General features: G+C 41.9%; 1 protein-coding gene across 1 annotated transcript; it reads left to right on the top strand.

Annotated features, from left to right (window-relative positions):
- The first annotated feature begins 377 nt into the window (after positions 1-377).
- On the top strand, positions 378-8,588 carry LOC115121546 (zinc finger protein ZIC 1-like). The gene is made up of 3 exons (XM_029650650.2): positions 378-2,648; positions 3,192-3,355; positions 3,783-8,588. The coding sequence occupies exons 1-3, from the start codon at positions 1,682-1,684 to the stop codon at positions 3,981-3,983; spliced, it is 1,332 nt and encodes a 443-aa protein (XP_029506510.1). The 5' UTR covers positions 378-1,681; the 3' UTR covers positions 3,984-8,588.
- Positions 8,589-27,337: the final 18,749 nt, after the last annotated feature.

Genomic DNA, 27,337 nt, shown 5'->3' with positions numbered 1-27,337 from the left:
AGATTAAGAACCTCCATCTGTAGACGTTCTCCTGTAACAGAGTGATCAGATTAAGAGCCTCCATCTGTAGACGTTCTCCTGTAACAGAGTGATCAGATTAAGAACCTCCATCTGTAGACGTTCTCCTGTAACAGAGTGATCAGATTAAGAGTTTCCATCTGTAGACGTTCTCCTGTAACAGAGTGATCAGATTAAGAACCTCCATCTGTAGACGTTCTCCTGTAACAGAGTGATCAGATTAAGAACCTCCATCTGTAGACGTTCTCCTGTAACAGAGTGATCAGATTAAGAGCCTCCATCTGTAGACGTTTCCATGGTCACACCTGATGTGTAAATGGCAACACATGAAGTGTACAACTGGAGGACAGCTTTATAAAAGAGGTGCTGTGTGCACAGGAAGTGATGAGTGAGCCTACCTGGGATTGTGAGGCTACTTGCAGTGTTTTTCAACATTGACAATGGATTGTTATTTCGAGATAGACCTATAGCCGATTTGAACTGACAAAAAAAAAAAAAAATGAAATAACTTAATCGTGGCACTTGTAGGATAATTCGTATATTATTAGTCCTATTATAATGTGTTTGTGACAGTCACATATAGACGTTTTGGCTGTTTGTAGTAATATTCCCTTGTGGTATGTATCCATGCAGCCTCTACTCCCTAAACTACTTGAATAGAGAGGGGGAAATGGAGTCGAGCCGTCTTTTCCGTTCCCTTTCATCCTCCGGAAATTTGACTGGATCCAAAGATTGCCATGGAAATCAACAAAGACATCGCCATGCCCTCAACGTGTGTCCTATGAAATCAAACAAATATCCCGGATCAACAACAAAGAGTGTGTGGTATACTGCCTCCCCAGTCTCTTTGCTGAGCAACAACATTCAGCGACACATTGACTTCTTGGTATGCAACCGAATAGCCATGCTCTACATCAGCATTTGCCACCCCCTTCCCTAACAAAAAGTGTGTTTTAGTATGGAAAGTTGTTGCTATGCATTAGTTATAGAGGAACATGCATGCATTTGACTTTTACAGTGTATAGTGTGACTGAATAGCCGACGACTGTCTACATTTTCACACCGTCTATTGTTGCTTTTATTTCTCTCAACTTTCTTTCTTGTGTTATTCAGCCGTTTAACCAAAACCACAGTCAGCAATCTCACAATACCTGGGATTGATGATGCACACGGACCAATAGGAGAGGGGCCTCGGCACGCGGATTGTTATTTGATGGGTGCATGTTAGTAGGGGGATAAGGCCTCCTCCAATGATCGTCTGAGTACCGGGTCACATGTTTGGTCCCCCCTTCCTCTCCATTCATCAGGGGTGGACTGTGTTGTCTTTTCAATTCATTTATCTGCAGGAATGATTGCGACTATCAGTCTGAAGCTCACCGCCTGACTGGGGAGGTGAAAGTTTCGCCACAGGAAGATAAACCGCAAAATACAATATTGTACATGATTTGCGTGTGCATCGGATGAGAATTAGTGTGGGGGAAAATTCCACTCTTGTTTTAGGTAAATAGAAAACCGGTGGATTGGAGTTTGTACTCCTGTAAGGTCTGAGAGAGACTTTTGCATAAAGAGAGAAAGCGAGAGAGGTATAGAAGTGAGAGAATAACTGTTCGTGATTTTTTATTTCTGCTCTCAGTCGCCTCATTGAGTTGTAGACTGCCGGAAGATGCTTCTGGATGCAGGACCCCAGTACCCCACCATAGGAGTCACTACGTTCGGCTCCTCAAGGCATCACTCAACAGGCGAAGTCACAGAAAGAGAAGTGGCTTTGGGGATAAATCCGTTCGCAGACGGGATGGGAGCTTTTAAAATCAACCACAGCTCCCACGACCTGGGCTCCGGCCAGACGGCGTTCTCCTCCCAGGCTCCCGGCTACGCTGCTGCCGCCCTGGGTCACCACCACCACCCGACACACGTCAGCTCCTACTCCACCGCAGCCTTCAACTCCACCCGGGACTTTCTCTTCAGAAACCGGGGCTTCGGGGATGCCACCAGCGCGCAGCACAGCCTGTTTGCCTCCGCAGCGGGAAGTTTTGCAGGGCCACATGGACACTCCGATGCCGCGGGGCACCTGCTCTTCCCGGGACTCCACGAGCAAGCCGCAAGTCATGCATCATCAAATGTCGTCAACAGCCAGATGCGGCTTGGCTTTACCGGGGACATGTACGGCCGGGCTGACCAGTACGGCCATGTTACGAGCCCCCGCTCCGACCACTACGCCTCCTCCCAGCTGCACGGCTATGGCCCCATGAACATGAACATGGCGGCTCACCACGGGGCAGGGGCCTTCTTCCGATACATGAGGCAGCCCATCAAACAAGAGCTCATCTGTAAGTGGGTCGAGCCCGAACAGTTGTCGAACCCCAAAAAGGCTTGCAACAAAACGTTCAGCACGATGCACGAGCTCGTGACCCACCTGACAGTGGAGCATGTGGGGGGACCGGAACAGTCTAACCATATCTGCTTCTGGGAAGAGTGCGTCCGAGAAGGAAAACCGTTCAAAGCCAAATACAAACTGGTAAATCATATCAGAGTGCACACCGGAGAGAAACCATTCCCATGTCCCTTCCCCGGCTGTGGAAAAGTGTTTGCCCGATCGGAGAACCTGAAAATCCACAAAAGGACACACACTGGTAAGAAATGTAACATGTTTTTTTTTTTAAATTCCCGACTCAAAAGCATGATCGCAATTTCCGCTCCAAAAGCGATGATCTGTTATTAAATTAAAGACATATTTGACTGTGTAACAGGCTAGAGTAGCTTATCAACTGGAATGTTTTTGTCGTTTTTACACACGCACAAAAAAAATGTCAACAATATGGAATGCATTTATTAAATTGTATATACAGTATAACTTTATTGTTCGTATTTTGAAACTTTCAACAATGAATATAATGCAATAATAGGTTTGTGAAATATGTGGCATGCTGTTGCGAACTGTTTATCTTAGTGGTCTAAGTAAAACATGCGAACACAACAAAATGTGTGTGTCAATATATAGGCCTACGCACATTATACAAATCATAAATAGTGAAAATAAGGTTATCTTTATACAATGTGCTTGAACCACGTGACAACTGAAACTCTGAAATGTTCATGTTAAATGAAAATGTATCATAGTTCATATTCTCCGTGTGTAAAATGTTTATGTCGTGTCATTTTTTTTTTTTTTAAAGGTGAAAAACCTTTCAAGTGTGAGTTTGAGGGCTGCGACAGACGGTTTGCCAACAGCAGCGACCGGAAGAAACACATGCACGTCCATACATCTGACAAGCCTTATCTCTGCAAGCAATGCGACAAGTCCTACACACATCCAAGCTCTCTGCGGAAACACATGAAGGTACATATTAAACTTACACTTTTATTTTAATCCGTGGCTACTTAAAATTGTTCTGAATATTTAGCGTGCTATAAATAAGTCCATATATTGGATATTGTTAAGAAGGAAAATACTGTGTATACGTTCCAGCAAATATGAACGTATGATGCAGTACAACTAGCTGTTGTGTTTTCATAAAAACTTTCACGCTGTAATAATTTCCAAAATATTGCATCATGCATTTTAATTTAGGATCTTGGTTTATTCATTAAAAATGGATTATCATTAACATGTATATAATTAGCCGGTGTATTTTCTTCTCACTACGGAGAACTTTAAGCCTTCATATTACCGTAAAGTATGGCAGCGTATGAGTAATACACAGGCACACTGTCAAATGTAAAAATGTCCTGTTGTTATTTTTATTTTTTTTCGCTCTGTCTCATAGGTTCACGAGGCTACCACGCAAGGACCCCAACCGTCACCAGCGGCCAGTTCCGGGTACGAATCGTCCACGCCGCCCACCATCGTGTCCCCGTCCACAGAGAACCATAATTCCAGTTCCATATCACCGGCAACCTCGACAGTACACCACACGACCAGTCACCACACCACGCTGTCGTCAAATTTTAACGAATGGTACGTGTAAAATATTTTCACAAAGACTGCAGAAATAGGACTGCTTGGAATCAAAGACTTTGAAAGTCAGTCTTATAAATGCGTGGACAGAGAAAATACAAGGAAGCCAAAATGGTTGGTTAATGGCTACAGAGAGAGAGACAGAGTGATGCATGGACAAGGTGCACGACCAGCTACCAAGTTAAAGTTTTTTTTAAACATCCCCCCCCCCCCCCCCCCCCCCGGCTCTTTTTTGAAAGACTGCACGCAAGATATCTCAATGCATGCTATCTGCGGTTCGTGGCCTGATTTTCTTTGTACATAAAGATTCACAGTTCAAACATGTTATATTTTATTTTGTAAATAGTTATATCACAGTTTAAGGGCATTTGTGAAAATGTGGTCCCTAGATATATGGAAAATGAGATGGTTTTACCAATAATATTGCGATGACTAGTGTTGATTGAACAGAATGTTGTAGTTGATGTGTACCCAATGTGAATTACTCAGTATAACTTCCGTCTCCACTATGACGTCGACCTTACCGACTATTAGTCTATTTATGTGCTTTTGTATTTGGTGCCACATTCCGTCTACGGTCCAGTTGGAGTAGCACAGTACTTACCATTGCTGTTATTTAATGTCATGTCGATAAATCGTGTAGTGAAAGCCTGAAACTCCGTGTCAATCTGTTTATGTACGTGATAAAATATTTTAAAAAACTATTTGTCCATTACCTTGATAATGTCAAGGCAGTATTACCTACATGTATATAGCTCAATTTTCCATATTTATCCGCATGTAAAGGGTAACGTTAGAAATGATCGGGAATTATGGAGAAATACGCTCTTATGTAGAATTTAGTCTACACAAAATGTTTGGTTACATTTCGTACTATATTAAAGCATAAAAAAATACAACCAACTATTGTCTTCCAATATTTTTTGTTTCTCATCGCCTACTGTCTAAATATGACTGGACATCAAAATGACTGCTTCGTGATTACCTATGTATACCATTATCATTAACAACACACTTAAATAGAGAACTAGGCATTTCGTAAAGCATGATAAGCCTATATATGAGGTATTATATTGAAATAACTATCATACTAAAAGTAACCGTTTTAAATGACATGTTCCCAGAGGCACAAATCAAATAGGTGGTGCACATTTCATAACACCTAGACTATCACTAAAGGGACGTGATGTGGTCTTATCAGGCTAGGCTAACACCTAGACTATCACTAAAGGGACATGATATGCGGACCGTCTTATCAGGCTAGGCTAACACCTAGACTATCACTAAAGGGACATGATGTGTGGACGGTCTTATCAGGCTAGGCTAAGCTACTGCTCTATCATAAGCTACTGCTTATCAAAGGGCACCACCTAAATCACATCATGCTAGCCTTTTTAGGCTTGCACAATCCAATTCAGTAATACGAATTAATGTTAAGTAATTTGATTATTCCTGTCCTTGTCTCCTGTTAATCCATAATTAAAACATACCAGTCCTTGCCCTCGAGTAATTCGAGAATGTAAACGGTTAATCGTGACGGATATAATTATCAGTCTGTGTAAACGAAATTGTTTATGTTTTTACTTAATTGTTGTCGATGTAATTCAGTTTCTCAAAGCTAGCTGTGTCAGATGGATGTGCCGAGGAAGTGTTGGGACTTCTGGAGTCAGTGTTGTAGTCTTTGTTCCGTGGTGTAGCCAGCCTGGTTGACCGGACCATTAGGCAGGGTTCACGTCAACAGACAGACGCCAGTGATCACCAGCCTGGCCTGCGTCGTTAACACTGCCAGTGCGCTAAGGCGACACAGAATAGAATCATATAATCCCCGATCTGTCAGTCTGCAGCTGACAACATGACACGTTGGACAGGCCGAAAAATGACGAAACAATTCTAACAGAAAAGACGAAGACAAATGGCCTGCACACAATGTTCAATTGATCAGTCATCAGTAACAATCCTCACGCAGTGTGTTTATGTGTTTTATTTTTTTTACATATAGTTTACAGTAATACTACGCGCCTAAACATTTCCTCTGAAATAAGATTTGAAATAAGATCTGTTTTTTTTTTTTTATTAAAATGATTTGCAATCGTACAGGATGGAACTAAGAGTTGAAATATGATATGTTTTTATAAAATACGTTACCATGGTCCAGGATGAAATAGAAGAATTACTATGTGCTTTTCCAAGTCCATATAAAACATTTGATTTAAAATGTAAGAGTGTGTGTATGTGCATTCGTGTGTGTGTAATTTAAATGGCGGAAATTCATGATATCTAAGGTGATTTGTTTGAAATGTATTCATATTATTTTTGCGTGCCAGGCTATTCATTCTTTTTCCTGATAAATGAATGGCGGTACTAAAATGACTTTTCCGACTCTATTTAGATTCTAGTGCCAATACGTTTTCATTCATGCATCATTAGACCAGCTATAGAAAGTGCTGTGTATACCATATACCCATAAATATGTTTTGCATTATAGAAGGACATTGGTTTTGTTTGAAAAGACCGGTCGTTCTCCAACAAAGCTAGAAAGCTTTGCTTATCGACTCTGGTCTTGAATTTCCTTAACATTGATTTTGAACTAAAATATCACTAGGCCTCAAATATAACTTTATAATATTATTAGATGTTACCAGATCATATCGTTATATCGCACACCTGGTTTTGGAAAAAGCAACAAATGCGTGTCGAGGCTGAATTCAACTGCAAAGTTTCTTGAACTACGAGACAACCATGGTCTCCTCATGCTAATGTCAGCGCTACACAGACAGACACTACTAAAGCATGTATATGCAGAGATTCCATTAGGTTACTCAAGTTCAAGACGATTTTATTCAACTAGTAATAACTCTGTCCATGCAGGCTTTAGAACCACACACTGTGGGTCGTAGTGATAGCCTAAAAAGTAACACAATAGTCCTACAATTACCAATGTCCTACATTTGTTCTCAGTCTTTTCAAATGTTAATAGTTTACTTTTGTTCTGTAATAACACATGACAATGTCTGTTTTTTAATGTAAAATGTCAATTACATTGTTTATGTGTGTTTATGACTAATTTAATTACATTTGTTTTACATTTTGGAATGTAAACGATATATATATATATATATCTGGTAGAATCAATATTTGAGATTCTTCCTTTACAAAAATAGCTGACATGGAAATCTTCTCGTCTCCAGACGAAGATGTCTGAATGACAGGCGGTGTAGCCAACACGGCGTGCATGGGCTCTTATGAACCGTATAATCGACGGAATAAGAAAATCTCATCCTTTCAGTTTTGTTCACACTAATTTAATTTGTTCAGTTGACTGTATTGCGACGTTTCTTAACGGTCACAACAAGCTGAAAACAGCAGAGTCGCGTTTAAAGCTCTTCTTTGAACAGCGCAGGCGCCAGCCCTCCGTGCGCCTAGCTTGTCAATGAATATTTATGACTTGCGCTAGCAGCCAGTTAAACCCAGGCCGAGCTGTGTGTGTTGTTTTCAATGATAGAAATTAATGCGAACTTGCACGTTCCAACTATGAATTATATTTAAACGTTCAGGAAAGTATTTGACCCATGAATACAGACATGTGTCACTTTATAACTTTAACACGCAGGTTATTGCAAAGTCAAATATCCTGTTCCAAATATGATTATAGCATAGTATGGTCCAATTATAATATAGACGTCAAATATTCAATTAAGATGTTAATGGAAATCAAGGTTTTATTATTTGACTAACAGACCTACAAAACGGGTAATACTAACTATCGAACAAAGCCGTTAGCTACCAAATAGCTGCTTACATTTTCCAATATATATATATATACAAGACAATGTGTTTCATCATTTCAGAGTTATTTCAAGTTCTGAACAAAATTTAGAAGACATTCTGTATGATTATGTTCGTTATTGTTATACCCTAACCTTTTTTTTTCTGATTGGGTGTTGGAGTGTAAACCTGGCAACTTGTTTCTAATGCGCACTTGATGTTGGCCTATACAATCCTCAAATCTGTCAAGTTATTAACATAGTTGCCAGGCTGCAGGAAGGATTAGTCTAGTATCAAGTTACTGAGTTGACTAGTCTATGTACTCGAGCTGAGGCGTTGGTTGAACCCGGCAGTACATGGAGCCCCGGAGGTACACGGAGACCCAGTCGGAGAAGAGAAGGAAGGCGGTTGTGCCACTTGATGAATCATGACTGCCCGTCCACGGTTCCACATGTTCATCCCACGGTGTTAACTAAATGAATAAGATACATATTTAGTCGTAAGACTACATGCTGATATGTATAGGGTAGCGTATGTGTTTCCCCCCCACCTCAATGATGGTGTAGACATGTTTAGTGCGCAGATTTTCCCAATAGACAATTGATCTGATGATTGAACATTTGTGTCTTTAGTTTGGATAGTTTAGTCCTTATTATGGTAACAGGTGAAAAAAAAAAAAGCATCGGTGTGATTACACGTTTTTTTTTTTTTGTTGACCTTGGCAGAAATGTGTATTTATTATAATGATTGTGATGATTCTGCTAATGTTCTGTTTGTTATCGTGTCGTTATCTCTTCTGTGTGGTTTCTTTTCATGAACCCAAGGCAAATAAAGACATCCTGCGTTTACAGATCAGAGAGCCGCTGCCAAGGGCCCTTCATATCCTTAATGTTTTCCATCCACCTACTTACGATCTTGGTTAAATGACAACGCTATTTTCTGACATATACATACCATTTAAAGGAAACCTTTGATGATGGGTAAACCTGTTTGTATCGATGCGTATTGTGCTATATATGTCTGAACTATGCTGCACCCTTCCCAAGGCCACTGTGTATCCTTTTTCAGAGATAAATATCCGTATTCCCAAGCCGTGCAGTGGACAGTGAATCATATCAACCCTACAATGAACCTCTCGGGTTGCCGTCTAGCTGTTAGGCAGAGATGGATGTGAGAGGGGCAATTCCTGCCCTTTCTCCAATGTAAAGGTAGTTGGACTTTTTCTCTCTCTCTTCCTCAATTCACATGCGCGTGCCCTTTGGCTGACTTCTCGGCTGTCTCGGCTCTGTTCAAAAGGCTCGCCTCTGATAGGTTGATCTGCCTGAGCCGCTGTGTGCTGCGGAGTTGAAGTTTGAGAGGTGGTATGGAAAACTCCATATTCATGCTCCGCGTAAAGCTGACATGAGCGCGTCAGATGTGTATGGAATATATATATATATATATATTCTGATATATTACTACCGTGGAAAGACCGTGGAAAGACATTCTAACGGGAAAGTTAATGCAACACTAATGTCGTAATAATTTGCATTGTTTGCAGCTCACTTGAAGATACCAATTGTACGCGTTAAACGTCAACGAGCATAGAAAGACATATCGCGTTAGAAATGAATAGAGTAGAATTAGTTAGTTCTGTATCAAATAGGCCCCATATTCTTAATATTAATATGTTGAGTTCTCGATTCGAGAACGTTATTGGTATTCTGACTTTTCATTTTGGATCAATTCATTTAAAAATAATTAAAAAAGGAACGTTATAAGGCTCTTAGTAGCCAACCTCCTCGTTTACAGCCTGGGTGAGGTTGTACGTGGGCTCCTGGGTCAGACATGGCGCAGTGTGGATTATATATTTGTCTATAGGTAAATGATATGAACACCTTCGCTTATAATTAGAAACCATTGTATGTGTCATTAGAAATAATTGGAACTCATGTCTAGGATATTAGCACTCATATGGATAAAGGAATAATTAGTGGAGGTAGGCTCGTTAATTACCGTGTTCAGTCTGATTCAGAGGTCTTTACCGGTCTTTCATGAGTTAATAAAAACAATAGTCAAGTCTTTATATAATATCAAATGATTGGCATAATGCCTTTCAACGGACTGGTCACTTCCTGCCAGACCCAACCCAAAGCGGAATAAGGGTTGACGCGCGTTTCCTGCCATCATGCAGTATAGCTGTATGTATGTTCCACCTTTTTCCCCCTGCGATTCGCCCGAATCGCCCAGCAGCTAAATAAAGAACGGTCATGTACCATGAGTCACGCAGATAGCTGTCTGAGACACCAACCAGTCAGTAGTGGCGCTGGACAGGCACAGTGACACGCTATTAAGTTTAGACCACAGAAGATTTGTAGAGGCGCTGACATTGTCCATGTTGTCGCCTTTCCCTGACATGTTGCTAAATGGGTTCATTCCAATTAGATGTTTGCGACAGGGGTAGGCCAGGGGTAGCTTTCTCCCTGGGCCGTTGTTTCCCACCATGATGCAGTGGTTTAGGGCTAGAAAAACATCACCATCCGTCCCCTACAGAAGGCATCATGTCAACTGTACAAATTAAGCCGCCAATTTAAGTTGTTAATCTTCGTTGTTTTATGACACACAGAAGTCATGTCGGTAGGCCTGCGTTTTTTTTGCTATGTTTTTATTTACCTCTCCTTTTTTATGGCACAGGCCATTTGACTAGTTATCTCATGTATGCTAAACCGTTTTTAATTACACTTGTAGAAGGCAATAAAACATAAATGCTATTTCGTTGTTTTGTAAATTAAATCCTATTAGGTTAGGGTTGGTATTTTATATCCTCTTCATTAAGAGAGAGAGAGAGAGAGAGAGAGAGAGAGAGAGAGAGAGAGAGAGAGAGAGAGACATAGAGAGAGAGAGAGAGAGAGAGAGAGAGAGAGAGAGAGAGACAGAGAGAGAGAGAGAGGGAGAGAGGGAGAGACAGAGAGAGAGAGAGAGGAGACAGAGACAGAGACAGAGACAGAGAGAGAACGAGAGAGAGACAGAGACAGAGACAGAGACAGATTATAAATAGAGACAGAGACTATTATAAAGAGACAGAGACAGAGACGGTTATCTATTATAAATACAGGAGCATGCGCAGACCAACGGTTATCTATTATAAATACAGGAACATGCGCACTAGAGACGGTTATCTATTATAAATACAGGAGCATGCGCACTACCAACGGTTATCTATTATAAATAGGAGCATGCGCACTACCAACGGTTATCTATTATAAATGCAGGAGCACTACCAACGGTTATCTATTATAAATACAGGAGCATGCGCACTACCAACGGTTATCTATTATAAATACAGGAGCATGCGCACTACCAACGGTTATCTATTATAAATACAGGAACATGCGCACTACCAACGGTTATCTATTATAAATACAGGAGCATGCGCACTACCAAAGGTTATAGATTAGATATACCATATATATGTATAGCTGATGTGAATATTTCATTGAACTTCTATTCATTTATTTTATGTGACACTACATGCAATTAATTAATTAATTAAATTTGGACAAAATATTTCTCATGTGGATTTATTTATTTTGTTGTAGCCTAACTAAAATCTATGCATCGTTGAGCTTTGAGCGAAACCATTTTTGAATAGGCAATAATGTGAAATAACAAATCGTGTTATTCTGTTACATAATATTTTTTTTGTGTAGCCTGGTGAATCGAAGGAAATTCGAATTTATTGTTTCAAAATATTTTAAGACATCAATAGTTTTACATTAGGACGCGTTTAGGTCTTGGCATGAGTTGAATTAAAGTACCACAAATCCTAACAGATTGTCATTAAAGATACAAAACATATTCTGTACCCTTGGGGAAGGTATCTTGTTCTCTTCTTAGATTAGAATTAGACACACAGATATGTTGTAGAGAAACGACTTCAATTAACATAATCACTGACCTCATTATTATTGTGCTCTGAACCGAGAGGGAAAGTTTTCTTCCTTTGTAATTAGGACATGATAGAGATGTCCTCAAACTGTTCAAGTTGACTTCCAGCAGGAGTCCATGGCAACCGACAACCACACCTAGTGTTCATAGGAGTTGCTTGTTCTCGGTTCATTTAATATGGTCTCCGTAACGTCACTCTCTAAATTTTGAAATCTGGGATTTAAAAAAATAGATTATTCAGTCAACTGTTGTTGTACAATCTAACGTGTCCCATTTTTTTTTTTTTTACCGGGTATTTACATTCTGAAAACCGGCTCCTATCAGTAAGGCTTTAAACCTAATGAAAATGGACTCATATATAAATGGTGAATATGTTTTCTAGCCACACCTGTTTGTGTCTTCTAAAGAGAACAGAGGAAAGAGAAGCTTTGAAGTGTGTTGATGTTTCCTTTCCTTTCTCTACAGGGTGACAGGGTGTATCCTAGACCTACTGCAAGCCAAGCTTTGCTTAAATAGCGCAAGCAACGGGATTGTATATTGTCATTGAGTAGCAGTAGCCTAATTATAAAGGGAATTTCAGAGCAGCCAAACCCAGCGTTCTGGTGTAGTTGCACAATTACATTTAGGTTAGCACAACACTACAGCTAGGACAATTTGTTTAGCTATTCTGACAGGCAGTTTTACCCCACAGTTCTTCAAAACGTTTAACAACATTCCTACCTTTTTGGTGAACTTACCCATGTGTCTTTTTCCAACGTCTCAGATCCACAGTTGAGATTGTGTCATGTGCTGTGTACATTGTGTGGCCCTATGTCACGTGATAGAGAATGCAGATGTATGCAGGTGTGGTCGGAAGGAGGTAAGATACAACTGTCTTAAGATCAGTAGGCCTCAGATAGCACCATTGCTGAAAAAAATTAATGCCTTTGTTTTAACTCCTTATTTTATACTCAATGTCATCGGTTGTTGTTGATGTATTTAATTGATAAATCTTCTTCAGGATCGGTGTCCCTTTCACAGGAACTGTTGAGCTAACGTAGGCTAATGCGATTAGCATGAGGTTGTAAGTAACAAGAACATTTCCCCGAACATGGACATATCTGATATTGGCAGGAAGCTTAAATTCTTGTTACTCAAACTGCACTGTCCACTTTACAGTAGCTTTTACAGTAAAATAATACCATGCTATTGTTTGAGGAGAGTGCACAATTTTGAACATGAAAAGTTATTAATAAACAAATTAGGCACGTTTGTGCAGTCTTGATACATTTTGAACAGAAACGCAATTGTTCATTGTATCAGTCTAAAACTCTGCACATACACTGCTGCCATCTAGTGGTCAACATCTAAATTGCACCTGGCCTGGAATAATACATTATGGCTTTTCTCTTGCATTTCAAAGATGATGGTACAAAAAAAATACAAAAGAACAGTTGTTTTTTCTTTGTATTGTCTTTTACCAGATCTAATGTGTTATATTCTCCTACATTTATTTCACATTTACACACACTTCAAAGTGTTTCCTTTCAACCTGTAGCAAGAATATGCATATCCTTGCTTCAGGTCCTGAGTTACAGGCAGTTAGATTTGGGTATGTTATTTTAGGTCCTGAGCTACAGGCAGTTAGATTTGGGTATGTTATTTTAGGTCCTGAGCTACAGGCAGTTAGATTTGGGTATGTTATTTTAGGTCCTGAGCTACAGGCAGTTAGATTTGGGTCCTGAGCTACAGGTTATTTTGGGTCCTGAGCTACAGGCAGTTAGATTTGGGTATGTTATTTTAGGTCCTGAGCTACAGGCAGTTAGATTTGGGTATGTTATTTTAGGTCCTGAGCTACATGCAGTTAGATTTGGGTATGTTATTTTAGGTCCTGAGCTACAGGCAGTTAGATTTGGGTATGTTATTTTAGGCGAACATTTAACATAAAGGGGCGGATCCTTATTAAGGGGCGGATCCCCACTTGGGCATGCTGATAGGAGCACTACTGGCACCAAATTAGCTTACTAGCGTTGCCTCATTTTTGGGCCAAAACAGAAGATGCTTAATTGTTAAATTGGTATCCATTTCATTATCGATTTAAATGATGGACATGAAGTATTTATACATTTTATAAAGCAGATCAGAGATGATGTAAACAAAAGAAAAGATTAGCCACCTCCCTCCAGGTAACAGCTCAATCTTGAAATAATTTGCCTTCCTCCACTTCCGGTTGTTGCCTCCAACTCGATTCAAAGCAGTGGACATTTTATCACCAAATTCCTCACATTTATATTGAAGTCCACTGTGTAGACTCCCTGTCTAACAGATGCAATGAATTGAACTTTGTGTTGTTATTACCTTTGGCATCACGCTGTCCAGCCTTCCCAGATGATTGTGTTGTGTTTCTACTCTAAGACTGGCCCATAAATACATACAGTGCTGTGACAGCCAGAGGCTGTGAAACAGACATGGGTATTTCGGAAGAGAAATTACCTTCAATTCGGTGTATCCTCCGTTCAACACAGTGACTCTTTACCGGCCCCCCCCCCCCCCCCTGCATAGAGCCCCGCTATTGTTATTTACTGCTGCTCTTTAAATATTTGTTATTCTTATCTTTTTTACTTTTTTTGGGGGTTGTATTTTCCAAAAACGGATTTGTTGGTTAAGGGCTTGTATGTAAGTAAGCATTTCCCTGTATGACAAATACAATTTGATTTGACTTAATTCCTTGTGGACACATATTGTTGTGTGAGTCTGGCTGAGAATCATATTTCAGACCCCACCAGTCCTGATACGATCAACTCTCATAGGCCTAATATTGTATCTTAGTTCAATTTAAATAGCATTATAGCTCTTCCATGTCTACTATATAAACAGTCATGACACTATGTAGTGAATGTTCTTTGAGAAGTTAATAGGTGCATCAATAAGAGCGGTATGTGTAGCTAAATACTGTATATACTGTGATAGACAGATTAAAACACTGACCTTCCACTTTACAGCATAAAGGAGTTAAAATATACTGAACAAAATATATAAACGCAACATGCAACAATTTAAAAGATTTCACTGAGTTACACTGAGGCCCTAATCTTTGGAGGTCACATGACTGGGAATACATTCATTAGGCCCTAATCTATGGATTCCACATGACTGGGAATACATTCATTAGGTCCTAATCTATAGATTCCACATGACTGGGAATACATTCATTAGGCCCTAATCTATGGATTTCACATGACTGGGAATACATTCATTAGGGATTCCACATGACTGGGAATACATTCATAGGTCCTATCTAGATTCCACATGACTGGGAATACATTCATTAGGTCCTAATCTATGGATCTGATGGAATACATTCATTAGGCCCTAATCTATAGATTCCACATGACTGGGAATACATTCATTAGGCCCTAATCTATAGATTCCACATGACTGGGAATACATTCATTAGGTCCTAATCTATGGATTCCACATGACTGGGAATACATTCATTAGGTCCTAATCTATAGATTCCACATGACTGGGAATACATTCATTAGGTCCTAATCTATGGAGGTCACATGACTGGGAATACATTCATTAGGGTCCTAGATTCCACATCTGGGAATAGATTCCACATGACTGGGAATACATTCATTAGGCCCTAATCTATAGATTCCACATGACTGGGAATACATTCATGCATTAGGTCCTAACTGGGAATCTATTAGGTCCTAATCTATAGATTCCACATGACTGGGAATACATTCATTAGGCCCTAATCTATGGATTCCACATGAGATTCCACATGGGAATACATTCATTAGGCCCTAATCTATGGATTTCACATGACTGGGAATACATTCATTAGGCCCTAATCTATGGATTTCACATGACTGGGAATACATTCATTAGGCCCTAATCTATGGATTCCACATGACTGGGAATACATTCATTAGGCCCTAATCTATGGATTTCACATGACTGGGAATACATTCATTAGGCCCTAATCTATGGATTTCACCATGACTGGGAATACATTCATTAGGCCCTAATCTATGGATTTCACATGACTGGGAATACATTCATTAGGCCCTAATCTATGGATTTCACATGACTGGATTTCTAATCTATGGATTCCACATGACTGGGAATACATTCATTAGGCCCTAATCTATGGATTTCACATGACTGGGAATACATTCATTAGGCCCTAATCTATGGATTTCACCATGACTGGGAATATTCATTAGCCCTAATCTATGGATTTCACATGACTGGGAATACATTCATTGCCCTAATCTATGGATTTCACCATGACTGGGAATACATTCATTAGGCCCTAATCTATGGATTTCACATGACTGGGAATACATTCATTAGGCCCTAATCTATGGATTTCACATGACTGGGAATACAGATATGCATCTGTTGGTCACAGATAACTTAATAAAATGGGCCTCAGGATCTCGTCACTGTATTTTTGAGCTTTCAAATCGCCATTGATAAAATACAATTGTGTTTGTTGTCCTCAGTTTATGCCTGCCCATACCATAACCCCATCGCCATCATGGGGCACTCTGTTCACAACATTGACATCAGCAAACCGCCCGCCCGCGTGACACCACACACAGGATCTGCAGTTGTAAGGCCGGTTGGAAGAATTGTGTGACAAAACCGTACATTTTAGAGGGACCTTTAACTGTCCTCAGCACAAGGTGCACCTGTGTAATGATCATGCTGTTTAATCAGCTTCTTGATATTGCCACACCTGTCAGGTGGATGGATTATCTTGGAGAAATTAGAAATGGATTATTTTTGATGGATTATAAAGGAGAAATGCTCAAGAACAGGGGATGTAAACAAATTTGTGCACAACATTTCAGAGAATTAAGCTTTTTTGTGAGTATGGCACATTTCTGGGATCTTTTTATTTTCAGTTTATGAAACATGGGACCAACACTTTACATGCTGCATTTGTATTTCTGTTCAGTGTTTATTAGTCATCCAAACCCTCGTCGAGAACCAGGCTTCCCCAATGGAGGTTAGACAACAACGTGGTGTTTGGACGCATGGCAGCTGTCGGTAAGACCCTCCACCGCAGAGCTGTGTGCATTAGTTAATAGATCTAACATACTACGTAGCGTAATGGCTAAACAAAACTCTCCTATATACTACCTTACCATTGGTTCTTGATTTATGATATAAACTACATAGGCATAACAGTTCACCCTCCCTGCTTAAATGACCCATATTACAGATCAACTCTATTCCATTTACCGAGCCATTGAGATTGTTTCCTATGTAATTTGCTATACAATCCTGACTATTTGGTTCATACACTATAATATCAGTCCGTACAACGGGCTACTTTAAATGTAGTCAACTTTAATCTCAACCTTGGCTCAAATGTTCATATGATTTTTCTTGTAACGTGGATGGAAGAAGCATAAAGATGCCAACAAAACACAGGTGATAATGTCTCTGTGAAGCCTGGCAGGCGCGTGTAGCATGGTTACTGTTTGAGAACATGTCCATGGCTCAGCTAATGACTCTTATTGATCATAATCACACCAGGTGTGTTGGCCAGGTGGATGGCATTTATTACATCCCTTGTCTACTCTTTAATGAATTAATTACTAATTGGTTCTAGCACCTGCTTAGGCAAAGTGGATTTTTTTTTTTTTAGATGGAGAAGCCACATTTAACACTCTCTGTTCAGATCTCAGTGCAGGAGGAAAATAACTTGTTTTTAGTTGATCTCAGAACTAGATTTACTAGCATGTCCTGTGAGTGCTTAACACTATGTATGATAAATATGGTGCAATTTCATAAAATATAGAATATCCATTCGTGGACATAAAATAAGGGGGGAAAAACGAATTACAAGCATGAAAGTCCACTACAGTTTATTCCCAAGATTCACTGTCTGGTATTTATTCAAAATGTCTTGGGGCAACATTGAGTTCCTTTTTCAGTTCAACTCAATCACCATGTTGACTAACAGACAGCACTTAATCCAGGAATGGCTGGGAGGGAAAATTGTCTGGTTATTCCACTATATCAGACAGCCCAGCCATATGCACATTCACAAACTATTTTTAATTTTGTGAACTTGGGGAACTGCACATGCTCTTGATAGGCAGGGGCTAGTGCCAGGAATCTATCCCAATAACCATTCCAACACTCTGTCTACAATCTAGAATGTTAGGAAACAATCCAACGCTCTGTCTATATTCTAGAATGTTAGGAAACAATCCAACGCTCTGTCTATATTCTAGAATGTTAGGAAACAATCCAACGCTCTGTCTAGATTCTAGAATGTTAGGAAACAATCCAATGCTCTGTCTAGATTCTAGAATGTTAGGAAACAATCCAATGCTCTGTCTAGATTCTAGAATGTTAGGAAACAATCCAACGCTCTGTCTAGATTCTAGAATGTTAGGAAACAATTCTAGAATGTTAGGAAACAACGCTCTGTCTAGATTCTAGAATGTTAGAATGTTATGGAAACAATCCAACGCTCTGTCTAGATTCTAGAATGTTAGGAAACAATCCAATGCTCTGTCTAGATTCTAGAATGTTAGGAAACAATCCAACGCTCTGTCTAGATTCTAGAATGTTAGGAAACAATCCAACGCTCTGTCTAGATTCTAGAATGTTAGGAAACAATCCAACGCTCTGTCTAGATTCTAGAATGTTAGGAAACAATCCAACGCTCTGTCTAGATTCTAGAATGTTAGGAAACAATCCAACGCTCTGTCTGTCTAGAATGTTAGAAACAATCCAACGCTCTTCTAGATTCTAGAATGTTAGGAAACAATCCAATGCTCTGTCTAGATTCCAGAATGTTAGGAAACAATCCAACACTCTGTCTATATTCTAGAATGTTAGGAAACAAGCCAATGCTCTGTCTAGATTCTAGAATGTTAGGAAACAATCCAATGCTCTGTCTAGATTCTAGAACGTCAGGGGTGTAATCATTAGTCCAAAATGTTTTCTAATGGAAACAGTTTACTCCAAAGGGAAAACGTTTTGCAACGAAAACGAGAGTTTCTATTGGATAAATTCAGGTAGGTCGCACCCCGTTTCATTCCGTTTCCTTCCATTTGGTCCCTAGTGAATACACCCCAGGCTTCTTTTCAGTTCCTGTGAAGGACATCCTGGTCATGTGACTTAGCTGTAGATCAGAGCTCTTGTACATTACCCACCAACAGTTCAACCCATTTTTTGGGGGGAAAAATACTCCTCCACCCGGTCCATCCTCCCCATCCACACTCATTCATACAGTATGTGGATATGAGGTGCAGCAGCACCAGAGTGTCTAATGGTAGAGTGCTGATTGGTCCTTGGGAAGAATAGTCAGCTAAACTCTGCTTCTGTCTCCATGCTGTTGCCTTCCAGCAGCTTGACCAATGGAAACGTCCACCTCAGACCACTCCGAAGGGACGCAAACAGACAGCAACACATGGTGGCACAGTAATATATAGTGTTGTTATTAATTCAATCCATCAGAAGATCTAGAACTAGCTAGGTAGCTCTGTATGGCTGTTAGCCTTAAATACATCTCCAACTGTGCTTCTACACCTGCATTGCTTGCTGTTTGGGGTTTTAGGCTGGGTTTCTGTACAGCACTTTGAGATATCAGCTGATGTACGAAGGGCTTTATAAATACATTTGATTTGATTCAACTAGCTAGGTAGCTCTGTATGGCCGTTAGCCTTAAATACATCTCCAACTTGAGTGGCATGGTGTTTAATTAGCATTGAACGTTTTCTGTTTGTTTTTTTCCTGAATCAAATTGGTGTTAGTTATTACAACACCAGTATTGCTGATGTCTTTGTGAAATGTGTGAATTTTGAAAAACCTTTGTTGCAGTAGATTTTTAAATTCTGGTTAGATGTTTTGGTGCAGATGCTGTAGACAACTTTTTGCTGTGTAGTTGGTGTGTCCCAGACAGTCTTTGTTAATTGGTATCTCAGATCCTTCATTTACCTGGAAGTCATCTGGTGATCACTCTGACTTCGTGAAGCTCTTCCTCAGTGAGCGGCAACGGAGTTATTCATGATGATGTGGCACACCATTACAGTAAGACCCTAAGACCCTGGGATCAACACACCATTACAGGTAAGACCCTAAGACCCTGGGATCAACACACCATTACAGTAAGACCCTAAGACCCTGGGATCAACACACCATTACAGTAAGACCCTAAGACCCTGGGATCAACACACCATTACAGTAAGACCCTAAGACCCTGGGATCAACACACCATTACAGTAAGACCCTGGGATCAACACACCATTACCGGTAAGACCCTAAGACCCTGGGATCAACACACCATTACAGTAAGACCCTGTGATCAACACACCATTACAGTAAGACCCTAAGACCCTGGGATCAACACACCATTACAGTAAGACCCTAAGACCCTGGGATCAACACACCATTACAGTAAGACCCTAAGACCCTGGGATCAACACACCATTACAGTAAGACCCTGGGATCAACACACCATTACAGTAAGACCCCAAACTCCTGGTAAGACCCTAAGACCCTGGGATCAACACACCATTACAGTAAGACCCTAAGACCCTGGGATCAACACACCATTACAGTAAGACCCTAAGACCCTGGGATCAACACACCATTACAGGTAAGACCTAAGACCCTGGGATCAACACACCACAGTAAGACCCTAAGACCCTGGGATCAACACACCATTACAGTAAGACCCTAAGACCCTGGGATCAACACACCATTACAGTAAGACCCTAAGACCCTGGGATCAACACACCATTACAGTAAGACCCTAAGACCCTGGGATCAACACACCATTACAGTAAGACCCTAAGACCCTGGGATCAACACACCATTACAGTAAGACCCTAAGACCTGGGATCAACACACCATTACAGTAAGACCCTAAGACCCTGGGATCAACACACCATTACAGTAAGACCCTAAGACCCTGGGATCAACACACCATTACAGTAAGACCCTAAGACCCTGGGATCAACACACCATTACAGTAAGACCCTAAGACCCTGGGATCAACACACCATTACAGTAAGACCCTAAGACCCTGGGATCAACACACCATTACAGTAAGACCCTAAGACCCTGGGATCAACACACCATTACAGTAAGACCCTAAGACCCTGGGATCAACATCACCATTACAGTAAGACCCTAAGACCCTGGGATCAACACCATTACAGTAAGACCCTAAGACCCTGGGATCAACACACCATTACAGGTAAGACCCTAAGACCCTGGGATCAACACACCATTACAGTAAGACCCTAAGACCCTGGGATCAACACACCATTACAGTAAGACCCTAAGACCCTGGGATCAACACACCATTACAGTAAGACCCTAAGACCCTGGGATCAACACACCATTACAGTAAGACCCTAAGACCCTGGGATCAACACACCATTACAGTAAGACCCTAAGACCCTGGGATCAACACACCATTACAGTAAGACCCTAAGACCCTGGGATCAACACACCATTACAGTAAGACCCTAAGACCCTGGGATCAACACACCATTACAGTAAGACCCTAAGACCCTGGGATCAACACACCATTACAGTAAGACCCTAAGACCCTGACCCTGGGATCAACACACCATTACAGTAAGACCCTAAGACCCTGGGATCAACACACCATTACAGTAAGACCCTAAGACCCTGGGATCACCCTGGGACACACCATTACAGTAAGACCCTAAGACCCTGGGATCAACACACCATTACAGTAAGACCCTAAGACCCTGGGATCAACACACCATTACAGTAAGACCCTAAGACCCTGGGATCAACACACCATTACAGTAAGACCCTAAGACCCTGGGATCAACACACCATTACAGTAAGACCCTAAGACCCTGGGATCAACACACCATTACAGTAAGACCCTAAGACCCTGGGATCAACACACCATTACAGTAAGACCCTAAGACCCTGGGATCAACACACCATTACAGTAAGACCCTAAGACCCTGGGATCAACACACCATTACAGTAAGACCCTAAGACCCTGGGATCAACACACCATTACAGTAAGACCCTAAGACCCTGGGATCAACACACCATTACAGTAAGACCCTAAGACCCTGGGATCAACACACCATTACAGTAAGACCCTAAGACCCTGGGATCAACACACCATTACAGTAAGACCCTAAGACCCTGGGATCAACACACCATTACAGTAAGACCCTAAGACCCTGGGATCAACACACCATTACAGTAAGACCCTAAGACCCTGGGATCAACACACCATTAAGACAGTAAGACCCTAAGACCCTGGGATCAACACACCATTACAGTAAGACCCTAAGACCCTGGGATCAACACACCATTACAGTAAGTAAGAGACCCTAAGACCCTGGGATCAACACACCATTACAGTAAGACCCTAAGACCCTGGGATCAACACACCATTACAGTAAGTAAGACCCTGGGATCAACACACCATTACCCTGGGATCAACACACCATTACAGTAAGACCCTAAGACCCTGGGATCAACACACCATTACAGTAAGACCCTAAGACCCTGGGATCAACACACCATTACAGTAAGACCCTAAGACCCTGGGATCAACACACCATTACAGTAAGACCCTAAGACCCTGGGATCAACACACCATTACAGTAAGACCCTAAGACCCTGGGATCAACACACCATTACAGGTAAGACCCTGGGATCAACACACCATTACAGTAAGACCCTAAGACCCTGGGATCAACACACCATTACAGTAAGACCCTAAGACCCTGGGATCAACACACCATTACAGTAAGACCCTAAGACCCTGGGATCAACACACCATTACAGTAAGACCCTAAGACCCTGGGATCAACACACCATTACAGGTAAGACCCTAAGACCCTGGGATCAACACACCATTACAGGTAAGACCCTGGGATCAACACACCATTACAGTAAGACCCTAAGACCCTGGGATCAACACACCATTACAGTAAGACCCTAAGACCCTGGGATCAACACACCATTACAGTAAGACCCTAAGACCCTGGGATCAACACACCATTACAGTAAGACCCTAAGACCCTGGGATCAACACACCATTACAGTAAGACCTAAGACCCTGGGATCAACACACCATTACAGTAAGACCTAAGACCCTGGGATCAACACACCATTACAGTAAGACCCTAAGACCCTGGGATCAACACACCATTACAGTAAGACCCTAAGACCCTGGGATCAACACACCATTACAGTAAGACCCTAAGACCCTGGGATCAACACACCATTACAGTAAGACCCTAAGACCCTGGGATCAACACACCATTACAGTAAGACCCTAAGACCCTGGGATCAACACACCATTACAGTAAGACCCTAAGACCCTGGGATCAACACACCATTACAGTAAGACCCTAAGACCCTGGGATCAACACACCATTACAGTAAGACCCTAAGACCCTGGGATCAACACACCATTATGCAGTAAGACCTAAGACCCTGGGATCAACACACCATTACAGTAAGACCCAAGACCCTGGGATCAACACACCATTACAGTAAGACCCTAAGACCCTGGGATCAACACACCATTACAGTAAGACCCTAAGACCCTGGGATCAACACACCATTACAGTAAGACCCTAAGACCCTGGGATCTTGGGATCAACACACCATTACAGTAAGACCCTAAGACCCTGGGATCAACACACCATTACAGTAAGACCCTAAGACCCTGGGATCAACACACCATTACAGTAAGACCCTAAGACCCTGGGATCAACACACCATTACAGTAAGACCCTAAGACCCTGGGATCAACACACCATTACAGTAAGACCCTAAGACCCTGGGATCAACACACCATTACAGTAAGACCCTAAGACCCTGGGATCAACACACCATTACAGTAAGACCCTAAGACCCTGGGATCAACACACCATTACAGTAAGACCCTAAGACCCTGGGATCAACACACCATTACAGTAAGACCCTAAGACCCTGGGATCAACACACCATTACAGTAAGACCCTAAGACCCTGGGATCAACACACCATTACAGTAAGACCTAAGACCCTGGGATCAATCACACCATTACAGTAAGACCCTAAGACCCTGGGATCAACACACCATTACAGTAAGACCCTAAGACCCTGGGATCAACACACCATTACAGTAAGACCCTAAGACCCTGGGATCAACACACCATTACAGTAAGACCCTAAGACCCTGGGATCAACACCATTACAGTAAGACCCTAAGACCCTGGGATCAACACACCATTACAGTAAGACCCTAAGACCCTGGGATCAACACACCATTACAGTAAGACCCTAAGACCCTGGGATCAACACACCATTACAGTAAGACCCTAAGACCCTGGGATCAACACACCATTACAGTAAGACCCTAAGACCCTGGGATCAACACACCATTACAGTAAGACCCTAAGACCCTGGGATCAACACACCATTACAGTAAGACCCTAAGACCCTGGGACCCTGGGATCAACACACCATTACAGTAAGACCCTAAGACCCTGGGATCAACACACCATTACAGTAAGACCCTAAGACCCTGGGATCAACACACCATTACAGTAAGACCCTAAGACCCTGGGATCAACACACCATTACAGTAAGACCCTAAGACCCTGGGATCAACACACCATTACAGTAAGACCCTAAGACCCTGGGATCAACACACCATTACAGTAAGACCCTAAGACCCTGGGATCAACACACCATTACAGTAAGACCCCTAAGACCCTGGGATCAAACACACCATTACAGTAAGACCCTAAGGGATCAACACACCATTACAGTAAGACCCTAAGACCCTGGGATCAACACACCATTACAGTAAGACCCTAAGACCCTGGGATCAACACACCATTACAGTAAGACCCTAAGACCCTGGGATCAACACACCATTACAGTAAGACCCCAAGACCCTGGGATCAACACACCATTACAGTAAGACCCTAAGACCCTGGGATCAACACACCATTACAGTAAGACCCTAAGACCCTGGGATCAACACACCATTACAGTAAGACCCTAAGACCCTGGGATCAACACACCATTACAGGTAAGACCCTAAGACCCTGGGATCACACCATTACAGTAAGACCTAAGACCCTGGGATCAACACACCATTACAGTAAGACCCTAAGACCCTGGGATCAACACACCATTACAGGTAAGACCCTAAGACCCTGGGATCAACACACCATTACAGTAAGACCCTAAGACCCTGGGATCAACACACCATTACAGGTAAGACCCTGGGATCAACACACCATTACAGGTAAGACCCTGGAACACACCATTACAGTAAGACCCTAAGACCCTGGGATCAACACACCATTACAGTAAGACCCTAAGACCCTGGGATCAACACACCATTACAGTAAGTAACCCTGGGACCCTAAGACCCTGGGATCAACACACCATTACAGTAAACCCTAAGACCCTGGGACCCTAAGACCCTGGGATCAACACACCATTACAGTAAGACCCTAAGACCCTGGGATCAACACACCATTACAGTAAGACCTAAGACCCTGGGATCAACACACCATTACAGTAAGACCCTAAGACCCTGGGATCAACACACCATTACAGTAAGACCCTAAGACCCTGGGATCAACACACCATTACAGTAAGACCCTAAGACCCTGGGATCAACACACCATTACAGTAAGACCCTAAGACCCTGGGATCAACACACCATTACAGTAAGACCCTAAGACCCTGGGATCAACACACCATTACAGTAAGACCCTAAGACCCTGGGATCAACACACCATTACACAAGACCCTGGGATCAACACACCATTACAGTAAGACCCTGGGATCAACACACCCTAAGACCCTGGGATCAACACACCATTACAGTAAGACCCTAAGACCCTGGGATCAACACACCATTACAGTAAGACCCTAAGACCCTGGGATCAACACACCATTACAGTAAGACCCTAAGACCCTGGGATCAACACACCATTACAGTAAGACCTAAGACCCTGGGATCAACACACCATTACAGTAAGACCCTAAGACCCTGGGATCACACACCATTACAGTAAGACCCTAAGACCCTGGGATCAACACACCATTACAGTAAGACCCTAAGACCCTGGGATCAACACACCATTACAGTAAGACCCTAAGACCCTGGGATCAACACACCATTACAGTAAGACCCTAAGACCCTGGGATCAACACACCATTACAGTAAGACCCTGGGATCAACACACCATTACAGTAAGACCCTAAGACCCTGGGATCAACACACCATTACAGTAAGACCCTAAGACCCTGGGATCAACACACCATTACAGTAAGACCCTAAGACCCTGGGATCAACACACCATTACAGTAAGACCCTAAGACCCTGGGATCAACACACCATTACAGTAAGACCCTAAGACCCTGGGATCAACACACCATTACAGTAAGACCCTAAGACCCTGGGATCAACACACCATTACAGTAAGACCCTAAGACCCTGGGATCAACCCTGGGATCAACACCATTACAGTAAGACCCTAAGACCCTGGGATCAACACACCATTACAGTAAGACCCTAAGACCCTGGGATCAGACCAAGACCCTGGGATCCACACCATTACAGTAAGACCCTAAGACCCCTGGGATCAACACACCATTACAGTAAGACCCTAAGGATCAACACACCATTACAGTAAGACCCTAAGACCCTGGGATCAACACACCATTACAGTAAGACCCTAAGACCCTGGGATCAACACACCATTACAGTAAGACCCTAAGACCCTGGGATCAACACACCATTACAGTAAGACCCTAAGACCCTGGGATCAACACACCATTACAGTAAGACCCTGGGAAGACACCATTGGGATCAACACACCATTACAGTAAGACCCTAAGACCCTGGGATCAACACACCATTACAGTAAGACCCTAAGACCCTGGGATCAACACACCATTACAGGTAAGACCCCAAGACCCTGGGATCAACACACCATTACAGTAAGACCCTAAGACCCTGGGATCAACACACCATTACAGTAAGACCCTAAGACCCTGGGATCAACACACCATTACAGTAAGACCCTAAGACCCTGGGATCAACACACCATTACAGTAAGACCCTAAGACCCTGGGATCAACACACCATTACAGTAAGACCCTAAGACCCTGGGATCAACACACCATTACAGTAAGACCCTAAGACCCTGGGATCAACACACCATTACAGTAAGACCCTAAGACCCTGGGATCAACACACCATTACAGGTAAGACCCTGGGATCAACACACCATTACAGGTAAGACCCTGGGATCAACACACCATTACAGTAAGACCCTAAGACCCTGGGATCAACACACCATTACAGTAAGACCCTAAGACCCTGGGATCAACACACCATTACAGGTAAGACCCTGGGATCAACACACCATTACAGTAAGACCCTAAGACCCTGGGATCAATGGCAAAGTGAAAATAATATTTATTTAAAAAAAGCACATTTATTGAAAATGAAATACAAAAATATCTCATATACAGTATTGAGTCACACCCTACTTCCGGGTTGGAGCGAGCGGTCGCATCTGCACTCGGTCCGCAGGTAGTATTACATTTCATTACATTTCATTATAGTAAAACGGTTTGATTTGTCTAATCTTAGCAATTTTTCTTCTTAGCTAGCTACATA

The sequence above is a fragment of the Oncorhynchus nerka genome, linkage group LG6, assembly GCF_034236695.1.
Source record: "Oncorhynchus nerka isolate Pitt River linkage group LG6, Oner_Uvic_2.0, whole genome shotgun sequence".
Taxonomy (NCBI): domain Eukaryota; kingdom Metazoa; phylum Chordata; class Actinopteri; order Salmoniformes; family Salmonidae; genus Oncorhynchus; species Oncorhynchus nerka.
The sequence above is the reverse complement of the archived record's forward strand: the minus strand, read 5'-3'. Positions and strand labels throughout refer to the sequence as shown.

What these genes read in the sequence shown, in the direction of transcription:
- LOC115121546 (XM_029650650.2), top strand. Translation starts at nt 1,682, where the DNA reads ATGCTTCTGGATGCAGGACCCCAGTACCCCACCATAGGAGTCACTACG. An exon ending in CCACAAAAGGACACACACTG is followed by an intron (nt 2,649 to 3,191) that starts GTAAGAAATGTA and finishes TTTTTTTTAAAG; the next exon opens with GTGAAAAACCTTTCAAGTGT. An exon ending in CTCTGCGGAAACACATGAAG is followed by an intron (nt 3,356 to 3,782) that starts GTACATATTAAA and finishes TCTGTCTCATAG; the next exon opens with GTTCACGAGGCTACCACGCA.